Source organism: Protopterus annectens, chromosome 1.part0 (genome assembly GCF_019279795.1).
Source record: "Protopterus annectens isolate FY-2018-M chromosome 1.part0, PAN1.0, whole genome shotgun sequence".
In the NCBI taxonomy this organism is placed as follows: Eukaryota; Metazoa; Chordata; order Ceratodontiformes; family Protopteridae; genus Protopterus; species Protopterus annectens.
In genome coordinates, this window is record NC_056725.1 from 128,914,128 (window position 1) to 128,938,304 (window position 24,177).

Consider the following 24,177-nt stretch of genomic DNA (forward strand, 5'->3'; position numbering starts at 1 on the left):
GATAGATAGATAGATAGATAGATAGATAGATAGATAGATAGATAGACAGACAGTTGGATGGATAAATAGATATTGTATCAGCCTAAATTTTTCTATATTTAGATTTGATGTAGCCTAAAACTCAATGGAGATGAAAATCTTCCTGATCAGTATTGTGCTCCCTGGGGAGAGGGTTAAAGATATTAGGGGCAAAGCCCACCAGCACATCTCACTCAAAGCTGACAGGCAGAGAAACCCCTTTGTATAATACCCCCTGACTGAATGCAGAATTTTTATCACAATATTTAATCTGTAGAACAAATTACAGTCATGTGTTATGAGGTACAGAGATCTCTCACACTGCTGTATTTTTTTTTAACAAAACTGTTCCTATGTGTTTTGTTGCACTGCTACATGGTTGACAAAAGACAGTCAAGTATGTCTAAACATAGTGAGAAGAGTTCCCAAACACTGAAAGACTGATTCACAAGACTTTGGGGTGATACAGAGTGGAATGGTGTGGGGACACCACTGTGTACATTTTGTAAATTCCTGGTTACACCTCTGGTGTAACAGTAACTATGATGCATCCACTGCGATTGTCTGTTCCCTAAATTTGTTTATGCATCACACCTGCACATCATCCTGGCTTTAAGTCTCATAATATGGCCTTAAAAGTAAAAATTATGTCTATGCTCACAAGCACCAACATAATCAATTATCAAGGTCCAGGAACAGCATAATGGTTACCATCTTTTCAAATGCCTAAGTAGAGATATTTCTTGCTAGAGCAAGATTTTGCAGACAGTCTTCATACTGATCCAACTAAAATGGTTAGCTTTATTATCATAAATAGCTACAGGCAAAGTATATTCAACCTTTCTGTTGCGTCATGTCATACTAAGTGTTGTACCAAAAGAATGCCGTGTTATTTATTTATGTAGAATAAAGAGTATATTTCTTTATCGGAGTATCACGATATCTGTAAGTTTCCATTTCAAAGACTTTCTCATAAGAATAAAGTCATGTGATACTATATCCCAAAACAGTCTTCCCAGAAGATTACACGATCACCCAACTTACTTAATACACTCCCCCAGCTCGTAAATTGATGAGGATAGATAACCTATATTATTTTACAGTATAGCAATGTTTTTTTAATTAGTATTATTTCCCTTTATGGCGTGAGAAGGCAAATGAAAATAAAAATAAAGACAATAACATACAAACAATAAAAAGTAGGGGGCAAGTAAATTTCCTAGCTGTCAACAAGAAAAAGAGATATTTACTAAGTGTTGCTCCCTACTTCTTCATAAAGCGCTCCGTTTGAACTTACATATTTAGAATGCAGGGTATTACAAGACAACCTGCTGAAGGGTATATTACAATAGTTGAGATCTGCTTTGTGTAACTTAAAGGAAACAGACAAAACAAGTTTCGTCGTGTCTTGGCTTACTCATTGTGATTCATACATCAATAACTAGAAACCAGAAAAGTGATAATCATATATTCTCTGATACGGTTCTCAAAGCCAAATGTCTAAAAAGTAATGACGACTAGCATCAGCCCCCTTGGGAAACGAATGACGTCTCATATGTGACTTTTTCGTGTTGATCGTAAAAAGGCTGCATTATATAAAATGAGGGAGAAATTGTGACTTTTATCCGAGCTTGCAGTGGGGAAGTTGTATAATAGGTACATTGCCAGTGGTACAAGAGGGAAACACTGCATCGGCTAAAGATCAAACTTGTGAGCAGTGGACATTCAGCACTTAGGACAGCTCCTCATTGCCTCCGCAACTAGTCAGCATCTGGGAAATCCTCTGAGCTCACAGGCTTGTAAGTATTGATTATTTTTGGAAGAAATTCACTGTTTTTATACATGCAATAGAAAACAGTCTTTGGGGAATGTAGTAGTGACTGCAGCTAGAAAAAAACGCAAGAATACCTAGAACTGTATTAAACAGTGATTCTGCACAGAGCGTCCGAGCTTAGCAGCTGTCACTCCGGATTGCATACTCAATGTTGCTGGTAGCATACATTTGGGAAAAAGAATATACTGACAACAAACGGAATCTAAACTCAGGAAAATATGAGGAACCCCTTTTAGTGCGGCTTGTAGTATACTTCTGAGTCTAAAGTTGTAAATACTTCAGAGCGCAGGAAAGGACGTTTTGCCTTTCTTACTTAGTATCCCTGTTGTTTCTTTACTCTTAGGATAAAATACTGCTCTAACTGCTGGTCTCTTTGAAAATTAGGCTGATTCCGGGTGTTCACTAGTCTACTGCGGTGTGTTCCATTTTCTTTGGTAATTCCTTATATGTCACTGAATACATTAACTTAAAGTGTGAAAATAAAGTCAGAAGTTCAATGCATTATGCTCGTTGTCCCTGATTTTGCAGCGATTCTGATTTCTGCCTGCTATTGCTTGGCGTATATTTTAAAATTGTTGATTTTCTGGTAAATCACTGAGGATTTCAAAGAGTCATTAATGCAAGACATCATAATTTCTTAATTCTTATTGTTCAGAAAATGCATGCTGATTCATTGTATGGTGTATTATTTTAGAGAATGGAATGATATTTAAAAGTTGTCCCTGACTTTGATACTTTGATCCCCCTTCCCACGGTCTCTCCATCTCTCTCTGTCTGTCTCACACAGGCACACACACACACACACGCACACTTGTTTAGCTTTATCTCTGTTTCTTGAAAATGAAATAACTTGAGAATTATGCCAGTGGGTAGAACAGAAACTTAATTGTGTACCGTTTTTATTGCGATAGGATTATATATTTTGGGGTGAAAAACACTCTTTAAGGTGTGGTTTGTGATGCAGAAATTTCTACAGGAAAAACGTAGATATGCTCCAGTTTTGAGTTTGTTCGGAAGGGACATCCAACTGGTTTGCTTTTGTTATAACAAGTTCTTATCACACTGAGCGAGTAAATGCCGTGGTGTGTTTGGAAAGTCGAGAGTGCAGTGAGTGGGGAGCATTCCTCTCAACTGTCCAGATTTTCGCAGAATGTCCAGATTTTTGCTTCATATTTTTGGTCTGCTCCTCATAAAATGTGTGGTTTTCTGGCAAATCATTGCGATGAATTGGCATTTGGGCATTAACGTCACTAAATAACAACATACATTTGAGTTTCCGACTTCATATCCTGTAGAAAATGCATGGTAACAGAAATTCTGCTATTCTAGCAACTTTCTAAGTTTATAAGAGCAATATTTAAAATGTGACCCTATTTGTGGGCGTTTGCCCCCCCCCCCCCCCATTATGTCAAGCTTAGCCCAGATTTCTTGCAGTAAGATGTTGAGAGGTATGGTGGGGAGTTGTTTTGTTTACCACCCCTAGTTGTCTTAATGTAATATCAGACAAAAAGCAGGTGCAGCTCTTGGATACGAAGTATTTAATCTTGCAGCGGTGCTTACTTAGTAATATGTTAAAATGTAACAAGCATGTGGGGCGCGTGCCACACACACACGCACACACACTTACTTGAGAAAGTGTTTGTTGTCATTGTTACGATTTTGAGTTTTAGTTAAGATGCAATAATAACTTTCATTTCGGAAACGAGTTTCTCCAGTATTCATCATCTAAGTCCACTATATACTTCTCACACAACAGAACCTGTGTGTGCGCTAGGAAACTATTGATAGAAAGCAAAGGGGTGCAATCCGTATCTAACAGGCGCACAGCTGTCTAATCCTGCAGCTCTTACAACATTGAACACTTGGGTTACACGACTCTGCATGGACGAGGTCGGCATTTTTCTACAGGGTTCTGAATGGACAGCGCCAATATTTCCTTTAATTTCTGCCGCAAGCGCTGTTTAGAAGAGCCGAGTAGCTGAATGGCCAGCCACTGCTAGTCTTAACAATGGACAGAAGTGCCGTTTGAGTTAATTAAAGGTACATACCCAAATGAAGAGTGATAATATGCCCCTCGGTATCTCCCAATGAACAGTACCATGAACATGTAATTATTTTCTTGTACGTGAAACTGCAGTAGTGAAAAAGCAGGACCTCAACGCTTTTCTTTAAACGCTTTCTCTACATACCTGTTTGTATGTTTGCGCGTGGTTGTATGTGTGTGTGTGTGTGTGTGTGTGTGTGTGTGTGTGCGCGCGTGCGTGTGTGTGTGTGGGGGGGTGCTGACAGAGACGGTCACTTCCTTGAAAGAAATTACGAGCTCTTTCCAGCGTGTAGGTTCAGCACTTTGCAGAAAACTGTAAATGAAATCATGCTTGAGAGATCCGGAAATCTTACACATGTTGACTGGGGATTAAAAAGAAATCATGTGTACAATGCCTAAAGATTGTCGCCTAAAACAGAAGTAATGAGACTTGGTGCCACTTAAAACATCGAAATACAGGTGTCGTAGTATGTGATATGATTTTATTGGTGCAGTATTTGTAATATTTTATTTTTTTATTTTATTTAATTTTACATTTGTTGACCGGGCTAGTCCAATTGGATACATGCCCATTTTCAGTAGAGGCCCGGGGAGATAAGCTCCAAAATTAAGCTAATAAAACAGTGCAGCAAAACTAAAAATTATTTGAAATACATTGTTGATGGATATTTACATCAAAAGGCTAAATTTAAAGCAATTGACTACAGAGTTTAACAAAAACAATCTCTGTTCAACACATGACTTAAGTGACAAGTTACGGGAGCACTAATTAATGGGGGTGTAATTACAGAATGCAGGAAGCGATATTGCTACTGCCTCACAGGAACTGTATACCTAGTCCAAGAAGATTAATACTTCAGGACCACCAATACGGGATGAGTAACTTCCCTATTATTACACATACCTCACAACTGTCCCTGATTTTCAGGGATGTCCCCCATTTTGACTCAAAATTCAGCTCTGTCAATCTTAATCGCTCCTAGATATAGTCACCTTTGGAGAAAAGGTAGTGAATAGCAAATAATAAATAATGACAATGTTTAGAGTTATAGACTTCTTTCACTTCAGAAATTGTATATTAATTCATATTCTCTTATTCTGTCAGTGTCTCATGTTAATAGTATTAATATTTTAAAAGTGTCGCTGATTGTCACTTATTATTTTGGATTTGTCCCTGATTCCATTGAGATTTGTCCATGATTGGTACACAGTTGTATATTCTAACCATTTTGACACAATATAAGCAACACAGGGTATCTAATATTTTTTGCCCAGGTATACCACATAACATTCAGGACATCTTATTTGATTTCCAAAGTAATTTTTTTAAATAGCCAATCACAAACTACAATAGACGTCAGCGATATGTAACCGGGAAAAGCCGAAAGAAGCAGAAGTCATGGAGATAGAAAGCTTTACTGATAGTGACACTGCCTAAGTAATGTAATCCTTTTTGATAAATGTGCATAAAACGCAGATGAGATGATCATGTCTGTTGTGTTCTTTAATGAAATAACCTGAATGCAATAGTGCAGTGTATATGCAGTTTTCATAAATACTGAAATTTATGCTCGAGACACACTTGCATAAAAAATACATTCCTAAGCGGGTGGCACTGAGGCCTTTTATTGACACTGGTTAAAACCTTTATTGCGATATTTCTTTTCAAATATTATTAATCATACATTGTCTCATTTTTAAAATAGCAATTTGCAAAGCTGTTTAATGACACATTGAATTGATGCAATAAACATGTCATTGTGGAAACGTCATGTGTTTTAAAGGGGAAGCATTGGTTTGTTTAATGAATATTTATTTTCAACATTTCAGAGTTAAAGAGATGGAGTGTAAAAGTGGATCACCATTCCTCATATTCTTCACTCTATTAAGTATTATATATTCACAAGCATTTGGACTGCCAGCTCTTGGGACGTACTCTGCTATGAGGTAAGTGCTGTGCCACTGTTAAACAGAATCACATCTAGGGTTATAGACAGAAACTAGGTGACTTCTTTAAAGAACTCACCTTTATGTGTTAATGTAAAAGGTAAAGCATTTCCACAGAAATATCAGGCGCGTGCGTGCACACACACACACACACACACACACACATAAACACACACAAAACACTTCTTTAAAGAAGAATTTAAACACTTCTTTAAAGAATAACTCTCACTTTTCTCAATTCATGTACTAGATGTAGATACATTTATTTATGGAATATATCTAAATATTTTTCAGTATGTGTGCAGCCACTCCTTTAGTGCTTATGAGGTGGACTGCCAACAACAAACAGTAGCAGCATAATGATTTATGGTCAGTTTAAACATGTAGTAGAATCCAAAATGGAAGATGACTGAGATAGAAGAAAAAATATTTTTATGTGACAGGCAAATCACACAGTCCAAGTTCAGGTAGGGGAGACAAACCTCTCAACTTCTTATTGCAAGACATCTTGCCAAATCCTAGATAATGGGGGTAAAGGCCTTCAAAATTGGGCACATTGTAAATATTGCTCTTATAACCTTAGAAAGTGACCAGAACAGCACAACTTTGTGTTAGCATGCATTTTCTAAAGGATATGAAGTCTGAAACTCAAATATACGCCATTATTTAGTGACTTGCCAGAAAACCACAACTTTTACATTGAATATACCACAAATATGATGCAAAAATCTGGACATTCTGTAAAAATCAGAACAGTTGAGAGGTATATGCGGAGGTACTCTGCAACCCCTCATTACTATAATCAAGTCCAAGGTTGCAACAACATGGGCAAAAACTGTTATTCCTGATATGCTTGAGTTCTGGGAAAAACTGTTTCCACCTAGTCTCTTTTGGTGAATTGTGAATCATGACACAATGATGGAAATTAATATTCCTCTTGACAGAACAAAAAGTTCCTTTATATTAAAAGATATTATGTTACTATAAGATAAAGAGTCTGCTATCATAAACAAAAGCATTATAATTTCACACATTAAGAGAAGTGACAGAAGCAGTTTGAGATGACCTCATAAATGCTGTCTTTACTGTATAGATAGAAATCAGATGGCAAACAAGATTAAACATTTTTGAAGTAAAACAAATGCAATGTTTTCCTTATTGTGGTAAGAGGTACTCCATGGAAATTGCCTAATCAATTTTATAATGTACTATATACACAACTTAACATAAACGTTGCAATTATTTCTGGCAGTGTCATTTTCATCATCTATGAAATGAGATACATATGGATTTGTCTGCAATTCACATACCTAGCCTAGACAGAGGTTATCAAATTAGGATGGGTCTTAGATTTTGTGAGGATCAGATATAAATAGATAGTTTATAGTAACATCGCAATGCATAATTAAATTTATATGTTACAAGAAGCTTGTTTATTTTTGTACGTAGGTGAAAGATCCATGCAACAATTTCACTTTAGTATGTTTCTAGTTTTACTAGGCATTTCATTTTTGCCAGTTAACAGCTGATTATACATTTATATTATATGACCACTCCTTGGAAATCCCTTCTAACAGTTCACTGTGCTCAAGAGCACCTATGTACCCAAACACATTACACTCTGTGTTTGCAAGTGAACACTTTAGAATGGGAACTAATGTTTTTCACATATAAAAGGGTGGTTTTAGATAACATAGTAAGATGTTTGGTGTATTTCCACACTAAATTCATAGGCTTTGTATTGGAATAATTGTGGGAAGTAAAGCCAAAATAGGGAACTAAGCATAAGCTAGTTGATTTAATGCAACTATGGGTTTTATATACCACAGAATTACATTCAGATTACCTCAGGTGAGTTTACACAATGCTTGATTATTAGGTTCAGGTGTCTATAAAATTATGAATGCAACTACAAATGTAGCCTACAGATATGTAAGACAAGATTCTATTAAGTAAGACACTGCATTAGTAGGCAGAGTGGAAAATGCTTACCTAATACTACCTCATTCAGAGTAACACCTTTCCACTTTTTCTTTTCCCATTTTATTTTATAATTTAAGGATGTACCTAGTGCTTTATTATTCTTTCTGGCTGTCTTTATACATATACATTTCCCTCCATAAGTCTGCATGCTTCTTTTTTTGGTCATCATACACCTGTTACTTTAGCCCTCTACAGACGTCATTTCTTGCTGACAAGTATTACTTCACCTATGTAGTGTAGTCACTTTTTGCATGAATGTTTGCATGAATTAACTGTCACTGCCATCTAATTTCACAGGCTGGGAAATGCAGTGAATTTTGATGGAGAAACAGACAATGATCAGACACAGGGATCACTAAAGGCTAGCAATGGCATGTTGCAGACTTCTTTACCTGAAAATGAAAACTTCTATGTTGATTTATCTAGAGCAATGGGAAGGTAAGGACACCCGTTTAAACAAAGTCAAGTTTAAAAATAGCATGATGATAACAGGAATGTATAAAAGTAACATCCATGCAAAATTTACTATAGCAGAACATTTACACAGTTTTTGGTTACTTGTGCATTGGAGGAACACAGATATGACCTTCGGGAAATCAAAGAGTGAAGAGTAAGAAGAGCTAAATACAGATTAATATCTTTGTCCAAGGTTAGAGATTTGCAGTACTGCTCAACAAATTTATTCTTATGAAAAGATATACTGCATTAAAAAATTAAATACAATTGTTTATGTCAGGGAAAATTCCTTCTAGAATCCATAAAGCGAAAGACCCTCCCCACCCCTTTCATTTTATATTAACTAACTTCAAGTTTGATATGTCCTGGGCAAAAAAAAAAGCAATTCCTATTATGTGGCAGCTTTGGAGATTAACATATTATCATATCAGGTAGGATGAGTAATCACTTTATTTATCTTATTTACATAAATGACATCTAAAACTAGGGACACAACAACTTTACTTTAAAGTATTACTTGAATGAAAACTGGAAAACTGTACCAAACATAACAGCAGTTGTATTAAAAGAATATTGTCTGATTAGGTATATCTAGTGATTTAGCATCTAGCTACATTAAGATTTGGTCTAAATATAAGCCATCAACGTATTGTTTGCTGTTGTACTTGGTGATTGAAAAAGATGCCTGCCTCACAATGACTGTGGCAGCCATGATATGCCATGTGCACTATATACTTTATGCTGCCTCTTGGACCATTCCTGTGCAGAAGAATACTACATAGTGATTTACCTGCATTATCATCACTGGCAAACACTTTTCAGTAACAGCCATTGTGTATATATGCTATAAGTCCAGAGGAGGTCATACAAACTTGTTAGTTCATATCAATAGTTATAAATATAATAATCCAGTGGCCTAATCTAAGTTCCCAGTAGCCACATAATGCATGATCAGGCCAAAATTGCCCCTCATTTCTGGTGTAGACTGTATCAGATAAACTCTATTGTATTTAATGAAAAAGGAGTGAAAGATAGTCATAAGAAAAGAACAGAGAACATTATTACATGATACCTTCTCCATTACTTTCACTGTCATTGTTAGTATAACAATCAAATCTTCAATATATTAAAGTTTGGTAGTGTTTGCTGCAACTAATCATTCTACAGTTAGGCTTAAACAAAACAAGGCTGATGGGGTGACAGAGAGGAAGAAGAGAGAGAGAGATTTTAAAATATCACCATGCAACCATTTTTTAATCTTAACTCCTTTTTTCATACCCAAAACATGGCATGCCTTCAACAAGCCTAAAACACACCTTTATTTAGTTATAATTTCAAAAAAAGGTCAGAAGTAAGCACAGTTTTCTTTCTTATGTATTCTTTGCCTCCATTTCTGCTGTCCAATGATTCCATCCTCTTTCTGTCCAGTCAGTCCACACTGCTCACACTGAGGAGGTAAGACCAGCTTTACCACTTTATTCTTCCCAACATATTCAAGGGGCAAGATCTTTTATGAAGGGTGTGATCCAGGTAGTCCTAACACTGTACTTTTGTCTACCCTGTTCTTTACTCTATTGTAAGTTAGGATCAGAATGCTGGACCTGGTCATCATGTATTCTTCCACCTAAATGTCATTTATGACTACAATGTCTAGTGTTCTGTGACACATCTTGTCTCAAAGTATCACTCTGCATACTGCTAGGAACTGCTATTGCTATGAGATGGGTGGCTTTCCCTCCTTACAGGATGAGCAGGTCAGCATTAGCCACCCATTCCAATTCTCACAAGACTGTATCTTCAGTGCTGTCCACTAGTCACTCTTGTGTCATTTCAGTCCCTCTCGGAGCTTTAGCCCTTTGTGCCATAGAGCTGGCTCATGCACCAGTAACTGGTTACACATTCATCACAACATGGAAATGAAATACTTTCCTTCCACTTTGTAAAAATGGCTTCTTTGTAGTTTTATGAATATTTTGCCTTGGCTGTAAAGCGCTATTTGCTAATTTAAATGTATTTTAGCAGAATAATAGCCAGTACAATCATAATCATCAGCTTTATATAGATACAAAGATATAAATGCTGCGGTGCGTGAAAAGTACCTGTCATGTTGTACCCCCATGATTTTTGCATCAACACATGCACATGCAAACATAGGCTCTCATAAATGAACAGTGTCGTTAAGCTATCTTCCAGTGAATAAACACTGTATATATGTAATTAATTCATAAGTCTAACAGTGCCATTATGAAAATTATATTTGCCTCTCCATCTGTCCAGCCATCTGTTGATCTAGTTATCCTTTAATGTCTAAATATGAATGTGGAGGTGTGTGAGTATAATAGCATCACAAATCCACTGAAACACTTTGTTTAGCAGCAAAATATTGTGTATCCTCACACAGCTGCATTTTTATAAAATAGTATGCTGCCACATGCTCCAATCCAAAATTTTCTTCTCATACCAGCTGCCTTATTTGTGAGAAACTCATATACTGAAATTGTAGTGATGTTTAATGAATATGAATCATTTATATCACTGCCTGATTGTATTTATAATGTAGTGCATTCCCCAAAAGGCATTCTAAAATCCCCAAGCTATGCAGCCTATGAAGCATATTTTACAATGCAAAGTTGCATTAACTCTGCAATGTTGTTAAAATAGTTTGGAGTGGATTTACATTATCCTGACTATTTTGACATTTTTCTCTGCTATTTACATTAGATGTACAGAGTTGTTGTGGTTATAGCCTTCCTCTGTTTATTAGATCAAGAGATCAGACTTTTATTTGTTAGTGACAGTTATAGTTCAAACAGGAGGAATGGCTAAAATTTACTACTAGAATATAATTTTTATCTTATTCAAGTCACATAATAGTGTTTGCATGTATGTTTATTGTCTATGCATGTTTTACTAGTCTAGTACAGAATTATCTTCCTAGCAGGTCTTGATGATGTTAAATATTGTTTTAGTACTTTGTGTCTCACTTTGTGATATTATAAATTATGAAACTATTGACCACACAATCAAATTTAATAATTCTATCACAAATAGTTCACATTTATTCCACTGCTTTGTTCCTCATATATTTTACAGTTTTTTCTAAAAGCTCTCTATTTTGAGAAGAATAAGTTTCTATAAATTAATCTAGTTAATGAACAAAGCAAACCCCTAAACTGTTTTCTTTCCTAACTTCTAAAAAAACACAGCACAGTACTGCTATACTTTGTAATGTTACATACAACTGTGCACTGGCACACCAATTTATGACACAGGCAGATGTTTTTTAGCTATATCCACGACGGCAGTATTATTTGACTTCCATACTAATGAAGATTTTAATATTCCACTCTATTGTATTGTAGTCGCTTATTAAAACTACTTTGATTATGCAGGTTTAACATGAAGCATTGATAATTTATCACTGTTTGTACTGTATTCATTTTAATTTTAATCAGGGCTACAAGACATGCAGATGGACTTTTTACAAGTGGATATAGTAAACTCCTGGGCCAGCTGTCTGCAAGACGATACTTAGAATCTCTCATTGGAAAACGAGTGAGGTAAATAAAACTAGCAGTCTAAAGTCAGAATGGTCACTGAATGACGTTAAAATGGATTTTAAACTGTATTAACTAATAGTCGTTTTCAGTAGTGCAAATTAATAAGCTGTATATAAAATTAGCCAGTGCTGTGCGGGCAGTATTCAGTTATACAGAGCTTTTATTTCTATCACTTTTGCTAGTAACCATTTATGTAGAGTATGAAGTACAGCTCACTGTTGATTGATGTATGTTTGGTCATTTAAGTCCATCTTGCACTAAATATCTCACTCATATCTATATAGTCATTCTAAATATATACATGTTTTGCTGTATATTACACATGTCATTTGACAGCAGTCACATTGCAGCAAAGTCACACTACATAAGAGGTTACAGAGTCATTTGAGGACATGCAAGATTATGACATATGGACACTGATGTATGCATAAGCTTGAATGGATGGCAGGTGTGGCATGCTTTCCTGAAGAATGTTATGTGGATTGACATTTATTTGAATGAAACTGAGCAAAATTACAAAAAAAACAACATAGAGAGAGAGAGAGAGAGAGAGAGAGAGACTAACATATTTCATGGGAAAGGTCACATTCTTCTCTAGACTGAGGCACTCTACACTCCTCTCTTAATTATAATCCTATCTGGGACATAGTATCTCAGGGAAAGAGTTAAGTCCCTTTTCAGCAAATGCACTTTATTTCAATTTCATTGATATCACTTTCTGTTTTACGGTTATTTACAGATTTATTTAGTGGCACAGAATCTAAATGCTTAATGCAGGCATATAAAATTAGCAAGGCTGTATATAGATATATATATATAGTTAGTTATATTGTATAGTATACATGCAGCCATTTAATGTGTTTTATCAAACAATGGTACTGTGTAATGTAAATATTTAATCTTAGTGTTTGGCATATACATATTGTAACATGTATAACTAAAAGAGACATTATATTTTCAAGTTGAAATGAAAATGTATATATTTTTCAGCTAGTCATTTCATGGCTAGTATGAAACTAAATCCTAGTACATACTTAATCAAACTACAAACTACAAGGAGAGAGAAGATCATATTATGTCTGAATGGAATTTCAAGCTTAGTCAGAAATGAATGATATTGTATGCCATTTTTCTTTAAAGTTAATAATTTATATAATAGAGAAATAAGTCTGGTACAGCACATTTGTGAAGGGATTGAAAAAACAGTGACACCACTTGTTATATACCAGTCATTAAGATAATAGCTTATTCTGCATCTTCTTGTTTCCTCATAGTTAAGAATAGTTTGTAGAATACTGTACTCAGATGTGCTCACATTTAGAAAAATTATAAGTTTATACATATACTGTACCTTCTCCAAAATGTTGCATCACTTAGGTGCTTATTATGAAATAAGGCTCAGTAGTTTAAATTGTACTCTGCTACGTATGGACTGTGAGAAGAAAATGATACCAACATTTCACAGAATTTATGTACCCTAAAAAATGCTGTCACTTGTGATACAAAGTTCTTGTATATACCAGAATACCATACGTTATACAACTGAATATAGTACCTGTAAACACGACAGATTCTGTACTTGAATGTTTTCTAAATATCAAAATAAAACTCATTTGAGTTCAGGTTGAGCTATTCACTGGTTAGCTTTACACTAAAGCATTATGAATCTCACTCATAAACTTGATAACTATAATGCTCACTACAGGATAGCTTTTTTAGACATATTCTTAACTTTTAAATTACATTTGTTTTTGAGTTCAGCATTTACACTGTGAATCCTTTTATTAGAACAGGATATGGTTGAATACATTCTTTTTTTGAAAAAGTTTTTATTAGATTTTAATTAAACAAATTGATCATAACAATAATTGTGCTTAGAATTTTGTGAGCATAAAAAATAACAATATGAACAAGAACAAACAAAATAACTATTTACAAGAGTGGTTACTAACAAAGAAGATTCTCAAAAAATTCCTATACATTACAATTAATATGAGTATAGCTATTTTTGTTTATCAAGCAGTGCCTTGAAATTTGTCCATGTATTATAGTAGGAGGTGATTATAGTAGATCTTGATTTAATGGTGATAATTTCCAGATGACATACTTTGGTTGTAATATTTGTGAATTATTTCAAAGAGGGTGTAGCTTCATTCTTCCAATTGCTGGTTATAACATTCCTCGCAATTGATACAATGGACCATAAAAGAAGGTGTTTTATTCTTTTAACATAAACAGGAATAGGGGTATTAAAAAAAGAAAAAACAATTGTTATTCCAATAAGGTGTAAGTACAACACAATCAAAGAACATGTGTTGCCAATGTGCTTTAAACACCTGTTTACACATCTAACAAACTTGCTTCTTTTTAAACATTAATTAAATTTTATGAGGTGTGAAGAAAGATCTGTGCAAGAATTTCCAAGTAAAAAGTTTCCATCTTAGAGAAGAGGTTGTCTGGAATATATTAAAAAAGATTTTTTTATCCTGTTCGCCTTGATGTCTGCTATTAATGTGAGTAAAATAGTTCCAATAATTGTCATTGCAACTTTTTGTTTCTTTTTTCACCACTCTCTATAATTTGGATAAGAGACCCTCTCCCAGTGTGTTTTGTTATATTAATAATATTAAAAATTCAGTTAATTTTGGGATAAGATCTCTCACCCTTGGTTGCATTCATTTAATTTTACCTTCTACATAGTGTCTGCAAGATTGTATAACCAACCGCATATCTTTGCTTAAATCATATTTACTTATGATATAATCAACAGAATGCAGTTTTTCATTATTCATTAATTGCAACCAATATATCAGATTTTTTTCTTTAAATGTAATCAGTGTGTCTAACTTTGAAGTGAAAGTATTATTTTGAGTCTGTGCTATAGGGAAAAGAAAAAAAAACTTGATACCTTATATGTTAGATTTCTATAAATTAAACTTCTAAATGTATTTAGTATAGTAGAAGTAAAATAAAAGTTAGCTGTCTGGTGAATCCTTTCTGAAAAGTAATCTTTCAGCAAGCAATGTAAATTATTGTGTACTCATTTTGTGCTGTTAGGATGTACAGTAAGAAAATTCATGATTATTCTGCCTACCCACAGATGCTGGTTTCTTTGGAGTGACAAATGTTGGCCATGGATTCAATGTTTCATTCAGTTCAGATGCCGCAGGTGCTGGCTTTGAATGGCATCCATGATAGGGTTGTGCATATTTCGGTGCTGTGATCTGATCCATAGAATATACAGGAAGGGATTCTTAGATAAAATCTCATATGTGTTGCTCGTACCTGACATTTCAGACTATTTCACAGAGCATCTTACTTGAAGTATCTAGGATAGAAAATGATCATGGATTGCCTTGCAAAAGAATTAATTTTAGATGCATCCAAGGCAGCAGTGTAACCCATGGGAAGTTTGGTTTTAGACGCAGACGTGCTCCGGATAACACTGTTACTGAAAGTTTTAGTGCAAAGTTCAGAATGAAAGGGAAGACACTCTGAAAGAGGAACTTTCTTGCACCCTCAAGGTGTAAGGACCCAAAAGATGATTTCATTAGGTAACAGGTGCTATACAAAGCCCTTTTGTAAGGGTGTGTACTGAGGATACAGATATCCTGAGAAAAATATTGTTTTCTGAAATGTTTCTTAAAAAATATTTTTTCAGCATTGTGGCGTCTTTATCCAAGTCAGAAAGTTGATTTTGATAAGGTACCATGCAGTTTTTGTTTGGCTTGCATTTCTATATGTCTCACTATGGTTGTTGAGAAGGGAAAACAGTCAAGGGAATTAAATACCTGAACAGAGATGAGTTACAAATAGTTTATTTTTTTTTCAAGAAATGTCTAAGACCTAAAATTCTTGGTGCATGTTTTTTTGTTTTGTCATTTCTCAACATTTAATCCAATTTGTAATGAGCATTGAAAGTTAGTCTCATAGTGTTGTGTTCTAAGACTGCATTCTAGAGCAAAATTAATTACTATATTACCATGAAGAAAAATGGATTACTAAATTACTTTTTAATGTCCTAATTTTAATAATAAAACAAAAGTTAGCCTTCATCACCACGCAGGTACTTTCATTCATGTCTTTCCATTTTGTGCAGTCGTGCCCCCAAGCTAACGATTATTATCAACACAAAGGGTGTTTCATATTTGTAAGAATTGATGGGGTGAGAAACAACTCTAAAGCCATTATATAAAAACTACAGATGCTACTGAAGAATGCTTAAAATTCAAAAGTATATTTAATATAACAGGCTTGCAGATCATCCCTTGGCATTTCCAAGCCTTTTTCCCTTTTTCTTAGGTTTGAATTATTGTTTATATTGGTGCTAGTAAGCCATCATGATTGTACAAGTTAGTTACTGAATAAAGTGTTAGGTAGTGTCAGTAAATTGTATTGAGTAGAATGTATGCTGCATATTTTTCATCTCTAGTTCTGTAGTTCTGAGGTGCTTTATAATAACATTTCAATGTCAGTTATTTTGCATATATTTTATGTCTTTAATGATGGTTGTTTGGATTTGTTAATTTTTAAAAAATAGTTTATAATCTTAACAAGTCTCATCTTAATTAGTTTAGAAAGTTATAGTTAAGTTCAATTTGCCATAGATTTCATGATTGGGTATTCAAAGTAAATTTTATTTTATTTTCTATATTTGTTAACTGTTAAGTCTACTTGATGCAAGTATACATTTCGCAAGTTGACTCAAGAGCACAGTATAGTTAAACAACTCAGTCAGACTCACACAGCAGGCAAATGCAGTTGGAAGGAAGCAAGCACTGTAGCATTCACTGTAGGAAGCAGTTTGTTAACGGCTCAGAGTCTTAATCCCTTGCATAAACTGCCAAGCAGTATTCTGTGCTAATTGCCAGACAATATTTAGTCTTTAATTTGAATTTTTTTTTTAATAATGAATTTCATCAATACAATTTGATTTAAGTGGACAATGTTGTTTGGGGCATTGTGTCTGTGCATTTTCTGTGCACAGTGTATGAGGTCACTTCTTATACTGAAGTAAATTAAAAATATGACCTCTGTTTTAACTTTGCATGTGTGTGTGTGTGTGTGTGTGTGTGTGTGTGTGTGTGTGTGTGTGTGTGTGTGTGTGTGTGTTTTATGATTATTTTAATGGTATATGCCTGTCTGTAGTGTATTGTGTTTAGTGCATATGTGCTGGAAATTTTGTGTAAATACCTTTGTGTTCTTTGAGTACAGATGTGTTGGTGGGCAAGTGCTGGCAAGGGGGTTTAGTGCAAGTCCAGTGAACAGTAGGGTTAAGAAAGGTTTTTTTTTTCACCACTGTTCTGTGATCTTCAAGATAATTATATATACATATTTCTCTCTCTCTCTCTATACATACATATATATATATATATATATATATATATATATACACACACACACACACACACGCACACAGCTATATATATATATATATATATATATATATGTGTGTGTGTATATGTATATTTATATTTATATCGGGAGTGTGGAGGGACACCCCCCACATACATACATACATGCATAAAAATATTTTAAGCATGGGCATTAATGCCCTTCTAGCCAGCCAATATAACAAAATAGTTGTTCCTATAAGTGTCCAGGTTGTTGTTAAAAATATCTAAATTAGTGCTTGCTTTAACGTAATTTGTTAGTCTGTTGCATGCATCAGCTGCTCTCTCAGAGAACAATTCAATACATTTCCCATTCCTATAGAGTCTTCTGTATAGGTTGTCTGATGATTCTATACTACTTTTTGATAATCCTAAACATTCCTAGAGATAGTTGTCTTTAAATGTCTATATACCGTAATAAGATTTCCTTTTAAATATCTATATAAGACACTGTAGAAGTTCAGATATTTTTGTCTTTCATAATAACTTAAATTTTCGCATCCAGTGATGCCCCTGGTGTATTTCCACTGTACTCATTCCGGTTTACTCATACTTATTTTCTTATAAGGTTGCCATATTATTATTCCATAGTTAAGCTTGGGCCTAATGCAGTTAGCAAACAATGATTTCATCATTTCTGATTTTCTAGACTTTATAAATATTTTTATACAACCTATTGTTCTATAACTATCATTACCAATTGGTTGTTATGATTAGAAAACATCAAAGCTAGAGCTACCCATATACCCAGTTTCTTAAATGAATCTACAGTCTCAATCACTGTGTGCTGTATTAAATATTTACCTTTTAGTTATGTCTCCCAAATCTCATATGCTTAGTTTTCAATGTATTTATCAGCATATTATTCTCCTGTGCCCAAATAGTCAGTTTAGTAAAGTTCTTTTGCAGACATACCCAATCTGTAACACATGTAATTAGTTTACCCAATTTCAAGTAATCTGCATACAGACTATAGAACACCTCAGATGGAAAAGATAGGTCTAAATCTAAACAAGTCGGGGCCTAGGGCAGAACCCAGTAAGACACCCTGACTGTAACCATGAATTTCACCTGTTCATTTGCTGTATGATACTTGTTTGTCCCACGGGGTTCTGTCCTAGGCCCTAGAGGTTACTCAAATGGGAATAAAGTCACCCATTCCTGGGACCTCAATCTAGCCTGTAACATAAACAGGACCTGATGGAAAGACAGATACATCTCTCAGAGGTTGCACTCCTCTGGAATAGGCTTCCAATCCATATCAAGCAGAGCACCTCCATGACCCTGTTTAAGTGCAACCTGGATGACTGGATGGGAAGCCATACATTTCTGCAGGGGATTACCTCAGCTTCTCTCCTGGACATGGGTAGTCCTTGCTAGAAAAACCTCGGGTATAGACAATATCTCTCATCTAGTATAATATTGGGATTTAAAGGCTAAGCCTATAAAAACCCTTGGGTCAATAGCCTTGTGACATCCTATGAACTTATGTCCTATTTGAAAGCCATGCAGCTATCCATCTTATCAAGAGTACATCAATACCCAGCACTATTTTGTGTATGACCCTGTCAAATTCTGAAATTTTTCATTCAAAGCTGTTATTAAATTGTTATAGAACATCATGTTACAGGTGGTAATAGATCCACATGGGAATGCAGTGGGGCTTGCACCCATGTAAAAAAATTCTTCACCAATGTGAATGAATTGTGGTGGGATAATTGGTAGCTTTGATGGTTCTTCATAGACTCTTATGGCTCTCATAAGACTTGCCATATGATCACCTGGCCTTCCTCCCACCTGCTGATGCAAAAGCTGGCACATGAAATGCTTTGTCATTGCCTGTGTGGCATCATCGCTGAAAGGCTAATCCATGACACGTATTATAAAAGAAGTCATTTAGGAAATGGGCATGAATATAAAGGGATTAACCTAACACAGATTTGTTGTTATACTTTTGACATTATGAAATGGTGACTAAAATATATATTTATGACTATTTAATTCCAAAATTATGCCCTATTTTTATAAAGTAACAATGAGATCAGCACGGAATTTGTATCATGATATTGAATAATTGCCTGTATTCTAGACATATATTTTCTGTATAGAACTGCAGATTCATAACTGTGGCATGTATAAATTTTTCTTGATCAATACTTCAGAGTGCTGATGTCAGAGACTTACATTATGAATTATATTGGTTGCAAGCTTGTGTGGTATAATATTCTATTTTATTATCATTATTATTAATAATATTATTATTATTATGACACAATGGTATGACAGTGGTAGACAGACACATACTGACAGCATTTTCATGTTTGGTAACGTGTGGAGACTGCGCAAATATTATGTCATTTTGAAGCAGTCTGAACTTGGATGGAGTGATGCAGTAAATTGGGCAGGTGAAGAATCTTAGTGCTGAAAGCATGAAACTTATTTTGGACTACATTTCTTCAATCCAAGGGCTGATGATGTGGGTACCTATGTGAGATTACCAACAAATTAATATTTGAGGACTGGAATTGGTACACTGTAACATGATTAAAACTAGGTTTATACCTGTGAGAAAAAAAGATGAATTTTATTAAAGCTTCCATTGGAGTTATAATACCATGACAGGTTTTGCTATGGACATCTGCTAAGTTCAGGACTAGACTGTCTGAGAGTACAGAATCATACAAATTATACTGTTAGTATAAGCAGAAAGGTTGTTGTGTGGGGTGATGGTGAAAACCAGGATTATGTCGTCTGCACAAGCACTTTTCAGCAAGTATAAATAAGGCAGAGTAAAGTCACTTAATGTCATTTTCAGCAGCATTGGAGCTAACAAAGTTCCTTCAGCAGTTCAGCATGATTGGATAGATTCAGAGATATTTCATCTGTTCATAGATTCATAGGTGTGTACTAAGCTAACAATGAATAGTGTTTTTATAAGCCTAGCCATGCATCCCAAATCTTAGATAATTTCTGGTTAAATACATTTCTTTATTTAAAACAATACTTCAATTTTAAACTAAGTTGCTTTTTATGACATTATTAGGAAATGTGGTCATAGATGACTGGACATTCCCAGTGCCATTTTAAAGGAATATTATTTTGTGCAACATGATGTGAAGTTGCTGTGTTTCTAGTGGGAACCATTTTCCTACTACCAGAGCAATGGAAGAAGGTAGACATTTGCCTAAGGAATGGTTAGGCACAAATTGTCATGCTTCATTTTCTACACTCCTCAGGTACATTCTGCATTGTTCAGACTGAAAATTCCTGTACTTTGGGATCCTGTTAACTGACTAAAGAATGGGGGATGTGGAAATGTAAGTGATACTGAACATGGCAGAGGAAATGTGCATTATCAGTTCTGCTATATGCAGTCATCAATTTTCAGAGCAGTATGACTCATGCAGTCACCTGCTTGTTGTGTTGAAATTTCTAAGTATGTGACACTAGCATCAGTGAGGTTGTTGAAAACATGATGTTAGGCCCACATAGTTATATCTTCCTACTATATCACTGTACCAGTGGTCTCTTCTGAAAGCATTATGAATGTAACAAATTTATCACTCACTGCTGTCTGAGGTAGGAATGAAGAACATGAAGGGGGGATCACAATAAGAAGCAGAACACAATTACAACATCCCTTCCTATCTTCTCACTCATTAATCTCCAATATATTATTTAGTCATATCAGAACAGCAAGGTCTTCAAACAACTATCATCATTTTGAATAGAAAACGGTATCTGTTATTTACATTTCCTGAACATCTGCCTTTGCCATTTTACTTTGTTAAAGTATTACTCCAGATTCTCAACTAGGAAGCGAGGAACAACACTAGGCAAGTGATCCCAGAAAAAGTAAAATTCCTAACCATATACTTATTTAGCCAAACACACTTAAATATTCCTGCCACTGTTTTCAAGCATTGAATAGTGCCCATCTCCCAAACTGAGCAGGGATGTACATAATAATTCTGGTATAAATGTGTAGCTACCCATCCAGTCATCAAGGCTAGTCTTAACAGTATAAATTATTATGCTTTGCTTGACTTCATGTGCCAGCTTATTCCACAAACAGGGAATATTTTGAGTTGAAATGTATTCCTCCATACTGTCTTTTTTTTAGTTTGCATAGATTATGGTCAGTAGCAAGGATGTTTGCAGAGCCTCTTGTTTTTCAAAGAAGTGTGTAAAACAGAACTGTGTTTTTCTTGGCTCAAAAAATGAGACACAAGTCACTTCAGAATGAGTAGCCTACTGAGTATGAGGAATTGTGCTATTGTGTCAGGACCTTTCATTTTTCAGGTTAAAATACATTGAGCCTGTTCAGTTGAGTGATATGTTTGGATTTGTAGACACTAAAGGGGCAGTGTATTTGATGATGGGCCTGATAAGACAGGAGTACAGATATAGAATGACCTCTTTGGATATTGAAGATATTCCCTTGAAAATGAACTGGGCCAGAGAAAAGGATTTCTTTTTTATGGTAGAAACATAATGACAGAATTAGAGAGTGGTGTCTATGTAAGTAACCAGGTCTCTTCTGACCGTACATCTTTGAAGAAGAGTACCTATTGTAACATATGAGGTGGGGGCAGCTGTTTTTCTGTGGAACACCGCTATATTCATTTTTAGCATTTAGCTTGAGACTATTTTCAACAAACCAATATGTATATATTCCAACCATTGCTGGATTAGTTTGGTATTAATTGATAGGCTGATAATAATGACTGACCTGAGCAAACTTGATCAACCACACATGTGGCATATTGGCTTGGATATCTGCAAAATAAATGCCAAGTAGGAGCTGTCACAGTACTGGTCTTTGAGGTACCTCATTAGTTGCAATTCTGTTACAGAGTAAAAGAAAATATAATATTTTAGGGTGATTATGTTAGGAAATAAATTATTTGCCAAGACAGAATTTCCAACAGCCTATGTATTTTCTGTTTTGCAATGGTACTTTAAATGCTAACCATGTTGGATACACACTCAGAGATAATCTCAGCTGAGGTTTGAGTCTGATTGCCACAAACATTAAATCACTAAACATTTTTATGCTTTTATATGCTGTGGCTTGCCACCCAGAAATATTTTTTTGCCTTTTGTTTGCAACCATAAAGAATGCCACTGCCTGACTAAAATGAGACTAAAATGGAATTGAAGACTAAGCCATAGCCTCCTTCCTCCTATACACACAGGCACACAGGAACACAGAGAACAGCTTACTGTCATTTGCCCAGAACATATGAATGAGAATCAGAGGTTCTCAGGGTGGGAGCTGCTCATTTTATATTGCTTGTTGCACAATGGAGCAAGGCAGCTTGACTTTTATATTAATGTTTAGGGCTTTGTATGGTCTGAGGTTGGCACCACTCAGAGAAAGAGCAAGTCACTTATTACACTGACTGCCACTAATCATTCTGTCTCTGAGATACAGTGATATCAGCATGAATGTAATAACGTTAGGAGAATATGAGGCTGAAGTCACCAACAAGAGGTTGTAGAGGGGAATTTCTCTGTGCAAAAACAGTTTCAGTGTTTGTTTCAATTGTTCAATAAATAACAGCATTGAGTTCTTATATTAGAAGAATATGTGCATCTAAGCTTCAGTTTATGATACTTTGTATATTTGTATGATGTCAGCTCAGCTGTGTCAAGGAGACATACTGGACACACACACACACACACACACACACACACACACACACACACACACACACACACACACACACACACAAACATTTTGTTTAATTATATGTATTTCATTTGTTAACTAGTAGGTGGGTTGGCATTATCAGGCAGCCATTTTCAGCCAAGACCTGGGCCTAAGCCAGTTATGAAATTATTGTAGTTTGTAAGATTGTACAAACATAAACATGGCATTTAACAGTAATACCATGCAGTATATCCAATTATATATTGAAAATGCATAGCTATTAGCAGTAATGTCTTAAAAGTCCCCCATTACAAGTGATTAAAGCAAAACAGAAATTATTTTAACAAGAAGAGGAGCAGTAGAAGGTCATAAAGGCAAATGCTAAAAAAATGATGGAGGAGATAATTTATGGAAGACATAAAATATTTGTAGTTATGTGTAAAAGATAACATTTACAACAAGGGTTGCATAATGTTTATAGGACTGCAGTAGTTAGTTGGGTGTGATGGTTGCTAGGTGACACTAATGCTAAGGCTTAACCTGTGTTTTTACAACACTCACAGCCACTCAAGCTTCTAAACAGAGGCTAATTCTCCCATTTCAAATGTGTGCTGCCAAGAAATTCCAGTGGGATGGGTATATTTGTCAAGGTTCTTCACTCTAACAGCAAAGAAAAAAATTGGTCAAATAAGTGTTGTGCCTTACATACCTGAGGTCCTATGTCTTTGTCATTTGTTCTATAGTTCTGGAAAAGTCAGGAGTAACTGCAGACTACTGTACAGTGTTCTGTCTTAAGCCAGTACAACTGAATGTGTAAAAGTGCCTCATTATTTGGGGACCATGGAGGTCATGTATAAGTTAATAATCCTGATATTTACACTTAAAAAAGTAAGATAATTTATTGTGTTAAATTAGCCTGTCACAATCACATCCTTAGAATTATGACTGTCTGTATATGTACATCTCTCTCTCTCTCTCTCTCTCTCTATATATATATATATATATATATATATATTACTCTCTGTCTCTAAGCTTTTTTTTAAACTTTATTCATCAATGAAATTATCTATCAGCAATATTGACTAATCATTGATTTGCCTTCTGTCACTCTTTCTGCTAGCATATATGCATAATGTTGTACCTGGAAACATTTCTTCTAGACATGTTTATTATCCCCAATAAAATGCCAAATAAAGAAGATATGACTGATTTTAATAAACTCTGCCTTCCCTATGTCAACATCTAAAAAATAAGATCATCTAATATTTTTATATGTTGCATACTGG

General features: G+C 35.0%; 1 protein-coding gene across 2 annotated transcripts in view; it reads left to right on the plus strand.

The window, feature by feature from the left end:
• Positions 1-1,461: 1,461 nt before the first annotated feature.
• The window catches only part of LOC122816540 (vasoactive intestinal peptide), a 30,506-nt gene continuing 7,790 nt past the window's right edge, over positions 1,462-24,177 (plus strand). The window contains exons 1-4 of one of the 2 annotated variants that reach the window (XM_044089431.1): positions 1,482-1,817; positions 5,727-5,843; positions 8,124-8,264; positions 11,738-11,842. In XM_044089431.1, the coding sequence (XP_043945366.1) occupies positions 5,737-5,843; positions 8,124-8,264; positions 11,738-11,842 (353 nt within the window). In that variant the 5' untranslated portion in view covers positions 1,482-1,817; positions 5,727-5,736. Of the gene's footprint in view, positions 1,818-5,726; positions 5,844-8,123; positions 8,265-11,737; positions 11,843-24,177 lie in introns of both variants that reach the window. The other variant, XM_044089519.1, reaches the window with a different exon arrangement.